Source organism: Gastrolobium bilobum, unplaced genomic scaffold, assembly GCF_033153095.1.
Source record: "Gastrolobium bilobum isolate Gb01-03AN ecotype WA unplaced genomic scaffold, APGP_CSIRO_Gbil_v1 utg966, whole genome shotgun sequence".
In the NCBI taxonomy this organism is placed as follows: Eukaryota; Viridiplantae; Streptophyta; class Magnoliopsida; order Fabales; family Fabaceae; genus Gastrolobium; species Gastrolobium bilobum.
The window spans coordinates 671,614-683,068 of NW_026899514.1; the positions used below are offsets into that span (position 1 = coordinate 671,614).

The window sequence follows — 11,455 nt, forward strand, 5'->3', positions numbered from 1 at the left end:
AAAATTAAAATATATGCAAGTCATCACACTATGAATTAATTTCTCTGAATAACTCCCTGTTAATTTTTCATCGACACAATCCTAACTCTTATTAGTATATCTATCCCATAGAAGGAAATTAAATGAAAATAAAATAAGAGGAAAAGTGACTATACAAATTGATTGTGATATTAGGAAATAATAGCTCATGCATATTTCTTTAATTACAATTTTTATTTTATTTTATTTTTTAACATATGGATAACATTCAAAAGAATATCGTATACCTGTTATCGATGTTTGATGAATTGATATTACTTATTTTAATAATGTTTTATAACTCATTGTATAGCACATGCAGTTCAATATAATAATTGAAATGGTTTGTCATCTTATGAATTTATCAATGTATATTTATATTTTGTATAACATTTCAAAGCTGTTATGCTTTTTCTTCCTTCCTCGATGTACTTTAACTATTCTTCCCCTTTCTTCGTTCTGAAATCTTTTTCCTTTCTTACTTGGTCTTTATTTTATTTTTTTGGAAATTCTTTTTTCTTTTTTTTGGTACCCTCTCAAACCTGCTCACTATGTTCCTCCTTTTTTCCTTTTACGTCTAGACATTTATAGAGTTAGGGAACACTGTTTCTCTAATTGTTTTCTTCAGTTGCTTTCACATGATGGAAGGAATGGGTCATTGATATGATGCCTCTCCCTCCTTTCTGCTTTTTTTCTTCTTCTCAAAACTTATCGTTTTCATATCTTCAAAGATTTTCTCCCTTCTATTTCCTCACCCGTGAGTAGGGATGTACATGGGTTGAATTGAACTGAATTTTTTGAAAAATTGAACCAAATTAATTTAATGGTTCGGTTCGAAAATGGTTTGGTTCGGTTCAAAACTGATTCGGTTCGGAAGTGATTCGATTCAGTTCGAAACTGGTTCGGGTCAATCCTATTTTGAAATGAAAAAAATTAAAAAATTTAAAAATAAAATTATAAAATCAATTTAGTTTGGTTTGAAAATGTTTCGGTTCGGTTCAAAATGGTTCGGTTCTTACATTGGTTCTAAAAACCGGTTCGGTTCATGAACTGGTTCTTTAAAAACCGATTCGGTTCATGAACTGATTTTAAAAAATCGGTTATTTTAAAGGCAGTTGGGTTCATAATGCGCTTCAATTTTTTGATTATTTTGCTCACCCTACTCCCTACTCGTGAGAGTCCCTATTCCGCCGAAGCAATCAGGGTGATACCCCATTTTCTCAAATTTCTCCACCGCCGATAGATTACGGCCAAAAGAGCCGGTAAATTGATTGGAAAAAAGATAGTATAGGACAATGTATGTGGTTGTTGTCGAGCTGGAGAAGGTGTTAAAATCTGATATTCGCAATAATTAAGTCTGTTTTTGAAATAATTTATTTTATGAAAAATAATCACCTCTTTTGCAGCTTACTAAGAACTAAGAAGGTTTAAAAAATAATTATTTCTATAATTTAAACGCTTTTAAAAGCACTAAAACTTTAAATTACCTGTTCGGAGTATTTACATTTTAATTTTCATTACAACTTTTAAATTTAATTTTAATTAAGTTTTTCTTTTCAACAAAAGTTAAAATTATTTTTCTTTTATATTATAATTATCTATCTCCACTTCAAATTAGCAATAATTAATTAATTTCAATCCTTATTTAATTTATATACTATCCAATGTGAATGTAACTAACTTTAAATTAAAATATTGCATTGTTTTTGCACGCAATACTTTAAAATCAAAATATTAAAAAAAAAAAAACTTTTTCCACACATTTTTTTTTTTTATAAAATGAAAGCCTAAGCCAAACAAATAGAAATTAGAAACCGAAAACCTATCTACTAAGCACCAAAGCTTGAGTCCTTCCCAGTTCCCACTAGCTCTAGCCCGTTTGGATTGCCTTCCTAAAAATATTTCTTTTTATGCTTTATTTATTTTAAAAGTTTTTTTTTTTGTATCATTTTAAAAGTGTTTATTTTTAAAAAAAGTAAAGTTATTTATATTTTTTTTAAAAAAATATTTAACTTTTGACATTTACATCTTTTTAAAAGCTAATTTTTTTCTTTAAATGCTAATCAATTTATTTTTCTTAATTAAACATCTTCAAGTACCAAAAAATATATTAGAAGAGCCTTTAATAAAAAATAGTATTGCTACATAACTGCATGGATGATGCTCTTATAATACTCACTCAGATTTTCCTGCTTAAAACAAATGATGTTAGCTAAGTTGGCCATAGGAAACTGAGCTATCATCAATTTTTGACATGGGTACGCTTTTAACGCTTAATGATAAATTTGTTTAAACACCACCCTGATGTTCTTATCACAGCCACGTAGATTAGAGCGGATTTATCAGAGTCACATCTTGAAGAACATCGTATGCAAATTGCTTTATTTTTTTTTCAAACACTCTTCTCATGATGTGTTCTCAAGATTAGAGCAGATCTATCTTCAGAAAAGGATTAGATTACATATCCTCTCATATCAATAGATTGGTCAGTTTTATTGGATGCTCTAACACACACACAGACACAACTATACTGGAATTTAAATAAGCGAAAACAATTATCGCACAATGTTGCGGACACAAACACGAGCACACATGACACTTTTTTTTTTGTTTTTCCTCTTTTGACAAAGCTCCAAATAACACTCGTACGAACGACACTTTATTTCATTTGTAACACTACAAACCACGAACTGAGATATAAACATCGATCGCCATCAACATGAAGATTAGATCGAGTACTGTTCAATGTTCATCACACAGGCAAAGCACAAGTGAATGCCACCGGCTAACGACTCATGCCACCTTGCACTGCCGGAGCTGCCGTGAAGCCGCGGGAATTCATTTGCACATTCCCATCCCAACCTAGAAAGAGCAAATATATTGAAGCACACAGAGCTCCCCAAATTCACTTAAATAATCCACGAAATTAACAAGAAACAACATTATGAACATAATTAATGGTTATTAGCTGAGTTTAATTACCAGCAGACATGTCGAATCCACGGGCTTGGAGTTCACGATACTCTTGGCAAATGGATAAGTGGGGGCAGAGGCAACTCCCCAAACAATCAGCACATTGGTTTCCCTCAATCCCATATAGCCTCCTTAATTTTGTACGATAAATGCATGCGTAGAGTGACATAAAATGAGTAAAACCACCAAGTATGTAGAAAAGTGTTCCATGTGCACAACAAGCTGCCATTGCATGCATTTGCCAATACAAATTGAAGAATAACTTTAGATATAATTCCACACACACAAAAAAAAAAATTAATAAATTGAGGCTCAATAAACACTTACAAGTTGTTCCTCTATCGACGATCTCAGCTATCCTTCCGAAGCTAACACAGGGGCACCATAAAGTGAGGCAACCTGCAGATGAACAAAAGTGAAAAAAAAAAAGAAAAAGAAAAAGAAATTAATCGGTGTTGCTTTGGTAGCTAGCTTAGGTGTGTGTGGTAGTTAATGATATGTAAACAACGGAAATTAAAGAAGCAGGAGATAAGAGTACATCTTACAAGAGCCACAGTCAGAGCAGCAGTCGCAAAAGCCTGTTGACCATGAACCAACAGCATCCTTGTTGCCCATTTTTTTAAGGCTTTTAATTTCTTGGTGAGCAGGAACCTTAGGCCTCAACATATATGCTTATTAAATAAAGAAAAAGGGAAGTGGGCCCAAAGAATAATTGTTGTGGAGCCCGGGTCAAACGAACAAGACATAAATTGGGTCAACATTAGGTATGGATGCACTCATGTGAACTCATGTGATATTAGATCGTGTGAAAGAATCTCGCTATTCATATAAAATCTTAACCATCTATATACCAATTAGGGCTTTACTTCTCTGGTGAGAGAGAAATTATATAATGCTATGAGACAAATAAGGAAGAATCCACCAATTTTTATTTTTTTAAAAAAAGAGATATATCTTTTAATGTGAATGTTACATGAAAAATAAATCTCATATAATATAAGAGTATGATTTCCCTGGCAATTAATAGTGATTATTTTTTCACCATTTATCTTAACACATTATTTCACTGTTGATTTGTATTAAAATATTTTTATATGACCGGGAATCAGTTGAAAGATGAATATATCCGAGGTCATCAGGGTATAGATCCATCTGGTTGGAGTCTGATTCTTCTTCGGCTATCCAAGTGATCCAGGAGGAGGGGAGCCATCTTCAGCCCTTCGCTAGTCTTGTCAGAAGAATCCAAAACATGCTTTCAAGACCTTGGAACGTCAGGATCACTCATGTTCATAGGGAGTAGGGATGTGCATGGAACGGTTCGGTTCGATTATTGTCAAAAACCAAACTAAATCAGTTTTAAACGGTTTGGATTTTAAACCGAACAATTTTTTTAAAAAAATCGGTTTTTAATTTGTCCAAACTGGTTTAAAACCGGTTTTAAAACCGATTTGTGGTTTATAACCGATTTTGAATTAAAACCGGTTTAAACCTGAAAACCGGTTTAAACCGGTTTTAATTGAAAACCGGTTTTAAATCAAAACCGGTTATGAACCATAAACCGGTTATCAATTTCAAAACTGATTTTTTAACAAATTCAAAATCGATTATTGATGAATTGTGCTATTTTTATAAGTAGTCGTTTGTTTCTCCCGCTTATAGGTAGTTGACCAACTATTTCTTGCAAGAATCTTCATTGTTTTGGAACTCTCATAACAAAATGATTCTTATAGAAATTTTTCACGTTGTTTTTACGGAAAACATTTTGATCAAAAATTTTTGCAAAAATTTTTGACAAAAAATATTTTCATCAAAATTTGTGAATAAAAACATATCTGTAAACAAATTTGACAAAAAAAAAATTGTCGAATTTTTTTACGGAATATAAATTTCGTCAAAGCATTTCCCTCAAAATATTTCACAAAAAAACATTTAACAAAAAAAATATTTCTATCAAATTTTTTCACAAAACACATTTACTTTGAAAACTTTTGACGGGAAAAATTTCATCAAAATTCTTTACAGAATTCAAATTCCGTCGAAATTTTTCGACAGAAACATTTTCGTTAAACTTTTTGACAAAGAAATTTCCGTCAAAATTTTTAACGAAACACATTTTCATCGAAGATTTTCGACGAAAAATATTTCCGTCAAGTTTTTTGATAAAAAAACATTTCCATGAAAATTTTCAATGGAACACATTTCTATGAAAAAATTTTGTAAAATTTTTATGACGAACAATATTTCGATAAATTTTTTTGACCAAAATAATTTTCGTCAAAATGTTTTATAAAAATATTTTTCGTCAAAAAATTTGAAGGAAGTGATTGGAGGGAATTTAGATTCCGTAAAGAACTTTGACAAAAAAAATTTCCATCGGAACTTTTTATAGAAATATTTTTCATCAAAAAAAATTTCTGAAATATTTTTCGTCAAAAGTTTTTACGTAAAAAATTTTGGTCAAAATTTTTCGCTGTAAATGTGTTTTCCGTAAAAAATTTCACTGCAAAATATTTTTCGTCAAAAATTTGGACGAAAATATGTTTCGTAAAAATTTTTAACAAAATTATTTTCTATCAATTTTTTTTATGAAAATGTGTTTCGTCAAAATTTTTTAGATAATTATTTTTCGTTTAAAAGTTTGACAAAATTGTTTTTGTCGAAAGTTTCGATGAAATTTAGATTCTATCAAGAAATTTGACTGAAATATTTTGTCCCTAAAAAATTTATGTCAGTGATTATGACAAAATCTTGTTCCGTCTCTAGTTTCGACGAAATTTTTTTTCGTCTCTATTTTCTACGTAATATGATTTTTGTCAAAATTTTCGACGAAATATTTTTCTTCGATAAATTTTGTTAGTATTTGAGACTTTTGTAATGATGTCACATTTAAAAATGATTCATATTTATGTAATTTTCACATTTTAATGTTATGGATAAAAGATAATAGTTATTTGTTCTTTAATTGTAAAATGATTTGGTTATGGATAACCATGGATAACCAATTATTTTTATAGTTTGCTAAATAACCAGTTTATAAAATAAAATGTAGTTTCATATGAAATCGATTTTTAAAAATAACCGATTGTTAAGATGTGGAATAGTTTGGTTATGGATCGATTTGATTCTTTTGGACATTTTGAGAGGTCTTTTGGTTAAGCTTTTTTTAAAAGTAACTTTTACCACTTCTTTATTTTAAAAGTACTTTTTATAAAAGTTAAAGCTATTTATATTTTTATAAAAATATTTAGTTTTTGAAAAAAATATTTAGCTTTTGACTTCTGCTTTTCTGAGAAGTTAAAATTTGTAACTTCTGAAAAAAGTAGGTTTTTGACTTTTTTTGTGACTTCTCCTTTTTTTAAAAGCCAGACATCCAAATAAACTAAAAACGAAAAGTGTTTTTTTTCTTGAAAAAAAGCAGCTTTTGAAAAAAAAAAACTCATCCAAACGGGCCCTAAATATCCTAATAGAGAGGCCAATGAGATTGCCGACTGGCTTGCTACTCACACGTTGGAAGGTAACTGGCGCGTAAACTTGTTCTATTCTCCTTAGAGGTGGCAAAACGGGCCAACCCGTCCCGACCCGCCTTCAACCCGCCAAAAGCGGGGCGGGGCGGGTTGACCCGCCGTTTGATGGTGGGTTGGAAACATCAACCCACCCCGTTTTGAGGTGGGTTGGCGGGTTGGCGGGTCAACCCGCTTAAAAAACAAAAAATAATTAAAAATAATAATAAATTATAATTATTAATTTTATAATATTACTTATTTTTATTTCATATTTCCCTTAATTTTTTTCAATCTCAAGCCTAAATATACGCTAATATTCAGTCAAATATTTTTTAAAAACTTAATTTTGCCTCTATATATGGATAATCTTTGTCATAAGTAAAGTTTTTTTTCTTTATTTTTCTAGGGGAGTACTAAAATAAAAAAAAATGTATATCACAAAAGCTTAGTGACAAATAAAATACTACCTAATAGTAAAAAAAAAAAAAAAAAAAAACTAACCCGCGGGCCAACCCGACCTGACCCGCCACCAACCCATTTTAACCCACTACTAAACAGGGCGGGTTGAGGTGGGTTGGTGGGTTGAAAAGTGTAACCCAACCCGCCCCGTTTTGGCGGGTTGGCGAGTTGACCCGTCGGGTTAAACCCATATTACCACCTCTAATTCTCCTGCCCAGGGCTGTCATGCTCGTGTTGGGAATGACTTTAAGGCTTGTCTGTACCTAACTCTGGTTCCTTTTCTTGCTTTCCTTTGTTCTTCAAAAAAAAGATGAATACCTACTAGTGATGTGACCACAAAAAACCATTCACTTGCATTCTCACCTTATTGCTGAAGATTTATTTACCACAAAATATTTTTATTTTTATTTTAACTTTTTACATTAATGGTGTGGAGAATGTTCAGAATATATATTCATCTAGATTTTATTTACCAAACAATGGTAGTGCATTTGGTGCATAAGAAATTAGTAGCTGAGCAAGTGTGAAGGTAAAAATATGTGTTTAATTCTTTTCAATATTAGAGGTGACAAAGTGGATGGCTCGCCCCGCCCCGCGTCTCCCCGCCATCAACCTGCTAAAAATTGAGTCAGCCTGCTTTGCTCCACTTTTCAAAGTGGGCTAAAAATCTCAGACTGCCCCGCCAAAAAATGAGCCCACCCCACCCCTATTTTGAAATGGGTTGTAAAACTTAGCCTGTCTCACCCGGTTCTGGGAAGGTTGGTCCGCCGAGCCAAGCTAGTTTTGCCGCCTCTACCCAATACTCTTTTTTTATAACTCCCCGACATTATCTTTGATAAGAGTCTAAAGCCTTAATCATGGACCCGCTCGAACATGATTGCCTCCCGTGAAGGATATACGTAGTTTATTCAAAAAAAAAAACCTAGATTTTATTTTAATTTTTTACTTTTTTTTAAGATGTTTGCTTTTAAAAGGATTTAATACTAACAATCATTCGTTTAAATGTTAATAAATTTATTTTTCTTAATTAAACATATCCGAGTACCAAAAAATATATTAGAAGAGCCTTTAATAAAAGATAGTATTGCTAAATAACCACGTGGATGATGCTCTTATAATACTCACTCAGATTCCTCCGCCTTGTGTCTTTTGTACTTAGTTGATTTCCTACCAATTAGTAGATCTCATTGTATTCGATTGTTATATAGTTGCTGTTTGCTTTTACTTGGGCTTTGTCTTTCTTTCAAAGTATTTAATTCAGCCCAACATAACAATTTAAGAAGAGATTTTTTTAATTTAATTAGAAATAAGAATAGATAATATAATAGTTAATAAAAAAACCCGACTATTAATAAATTTTAAATAAGAGAGTAAATTTAAAAATTATAAGGAAAATTGAAAAATTAGTGTGGATAATTAAGTAATTGAAAATTGGGGATGATAATTTGGAATGAAAGAAATGCACCAACTTTTTATTTGTGTAATGACGTTTGATACAAACATGACCTACAATTTTGGTGGGTTCATATGACACGGTACAAATAACTTGCAAATTAAAATATATAAGTTCTCAACATTGACACGACATAACATATAACTTGATGGTCAAAATAATAATTAACAAAAAATATAGATTAAATTCGTATTTGCATGTTGACACATGATGCAACAAAATTTGTTGCATATCATATTTTTTCAACATAAATACGATATAAAATTAGATATAGGTCAACCCCTAACATAAATTTTAACATCGTGTTCGTTTCAAGGATTTTTACCCACCCCGTTGAAAATAACAATAGGCTCATTCCAATTTTTGAAATGGGTACGCTTTTAACGCTTAAGGATAAATTTATTGAAACACCTTTCTTATGTTCTTAACACAGCCACGTAGATTAGAGCGGATTTATCACAGTCACATCTTGAAGAACATCGTATGCAAATTGTTTTTTATTTTCAAACACTCTCTCATGTTCTCAAGATTAGAGCAGATCTATCGTCAAAAAAGGATTAGATTTCATAGCCTCTCATATCAATAGATTGTTCAGTTTTATTGGATGTTCTAACACACACACAATGACACAAACACAACTATATATACTGGAATTTAAATTAGAGAAACAACAATTATCGCACTATGTTGCGGACACAAACACGAGCACACATGCACTAATTTTTTTTGTTTTTCCTCTTTTGACCAAATAATACTGGTACGAACGACACTTTATTTCATTTGGTAACACTACAAACCACGAACTGAGATATAAACATCGATCGCCACCAACACGAAGACCAGATCGAGTACTGTTATTCATCACACAGGCAAAGCACAAGTGAATGCCACCGGCTAACGACTCATGCCACCTTGCACTGCCGGAGCTGCCGTGACGCCGCGGGAATTCATTTGCACATTCCCATCCCAACCTAGAATAAGCAAATATATTGAAGCACACAGAGCTCCCCAAATTCGCTTAAATAATCCACGAAATTAACAAGAAACAACATTATGAACATAATTAATGGTTATATATTAGCTTAGTTTAGTTACCAGCAGACACGTCGAATCCACGGGCTTGGAGTTCACGATACTGTTGGCAAATGGATAAGTGGGGGCAGAGGCAACTCACCAAACAATCAGCACATTGGTTTCCCTCAATCCCATGTAGCCTCCTTAATTTTGTACGATAAATGCATGCGTAGAGTGACACCAAATGAGTAGTAAAACCAGCAAGCATGCAGAAAAGTGTTCCATTTGCACAACAAGCTGCCATTGCATTTGCCAATACAAATTGAAGAATAACTTTAGATATAATTCCACAAAAAAAAAAAAAAAAATTTAATAAAATGATAATTGAGGCTCAATAAACACTTACAAGTTGTTCCTCTATCGGCGATCTCAGCTATCCTTCCGAAGCTAACACAGGGGCACCATAAAGTGAGGCAACCTGATGAACAAAAGTGATAAAAAAAATATATATTAAATTAATTGGTGTTGCTTTAATTTGGTAGCTAGCTTAGGTGTATGTGGTAGTTATATTAAAGACACGTAAACAATTAATACAAATTAAAGAAGCAGGAGATAAGAGTACATCTTACAAGAGCTACAGTCAGAGAAGCAGTCGCAAAAGCCAGTTGACCATGGACCAACAGCATCCTTGTTGCCCATTTTTTTAAGGCTTTTAATTTCTTATTGGTGTACGCACTATGCAGGGAACCTTAGGCCTCAATATATATCCTTATTAAATAAAGAAAAAGCGAAGTGGGGCCAAAGAATAATTGTTGTGCAGCCCGGGTCAAACGAACAAGACATAAATTGGGTCAACATCAGGTATGGATTCACTCGTACGTGCATATGATATTAGATCGTCTGAAAGAATCTCAGCTATTCATTTACAATCTTAACCATCTATATACCAATTAATGGTGATTATTTTTTTCACCATTTATCTTAAGACATTATTTCACTGTTGATTTGTATAAATACTTTTATATGACCGGGAATCAGCTGAAGATGAATGCCTACCAGAGATGTGACCACAAAAAACCATTCACTTGCATTCTCACCTCATTGCTTAAGTTCTATACATGCAGTTGATTATTATTAAATGGTATTAAGTCATTTATTTATAATCATGCAGTTTATAATTTGATACTTGTCATCCCATTTTTTTTTTAAATAAAAACTTAATTTTAATACAAACTATAAGGTGAATGTGTGCATGTTGATCTATACTGAAAATCTCATAACTTCATTTACCAAAACAAAAAATCTCATAAATTCTTATACGAAAAGTCATGTCAGAGATATTATATAAAACCATATGCTTTCACATATAATTTAATTTTTTCTGTCCTGGTTCTTTTAATAAAAAGTGTGAATTTCAGCTGAATATATGCCTTCTGTATCTTTTGAGTTAAAAGACTTTCGAAAGAGATATTATAAATGTAATGTAATGTCATATTGGCTGAACCAGGGCTTCTATAACTTTTGCGGGAAGATGAGATTACTATTTATATGATAAAAAAATAAAAATTTATGGTCAGAACCATGGTAATTAAAATCCCGATTTAAGCATACCAAAAAAAAAAAAAAATCGATTTAAATTTGCGCTTTTACGATTTTTTTAATCAAAACGATTTTATCAAAATTCCAAACACTCTTACGTTTTTACGATTTTTTTTATATTAGAATTTTACGTTTTACAATTTTTATCCTCTTTTCGATTTTAGATAAAATTTAAATTTTAACTTCCATGGTCAGAATTAAAGACTTGTATGAACTTTTCGTTACACCATTGGATGACTTAACCTAATGATAGAATTTTTAATATATCTATCGATATATCAATATGTATCAGTAAAATCGTGAAGTGATAATTAATATCATTATAATTAATAGTGGTAATATATTATTATTAATGCTATCATTATTATTATTTATTTTATATTAAGAAACAATTAATAATATAATTATTGCAAAGAGTGTAAGATTGATAAAGGAA

At 31.4% G+C, this 11,455-nt stretch overlaps 2 protein-coding genes across 2 annotated transcripts; both read right to left on the reverse strand.

Annotated features, from left to right (window-relative positions):
* Nucleotides 1-2,482: 2,482 nt before the first annotated feature.
* On the reverse strand, nt 2,483-3,625 carry LOC133290873 (protein PLANT CADMIUM RESISTANCE 3-like). Its single transcript, XM_061489016.1, has 4 exons — nt 3,537-3,625; nt 3,319-3,390; nt 3,001-3,213; nt 2,483-2,880 (listed from the first exon to the last, which is right to left on the reverse strand). Exons 1-4 carry the CDS (start codon nt 3,604-3,606, stop codon nt 2,804-2,806), a joined length of 432 nt encoding a protein of 143 aa, XP_061345000.1. The 5' UTR covers nt 3,607-3,625; the 3' UTR covers nt 2,483-2,803.
* A 5,356-nt stretch (nt 3,626-8,981) lies between these two features.
* LOC133290872 (protein PLANT CADMIUM RESISTANCE 2-like) lies at nt 8,982-10,149 on the reverse strand. The gene is made up of 4 exons (XM_061489015.1): nt 10,050-10,149; nt 9,827-9,898; nt 9,502-9,717; nt 8,982-9,377 (listed from the first exon to the last, which is right to left on the reverse strand). The coding sequence occupies exons 1-4, from the start codon at nt 10,117-10,119 to the stop codon at nt 9,301-9,303; spliced, it is 435 nt and encodes a 144-aa protein (XP_061344999.1). The 5' UTR covers nt 10,120-10,149; the 3' UTR covers nt 8,982-9,300.
* Between the last annotated feature and the right edge of the window lie 1,306 nt (nt 10,150-11,455).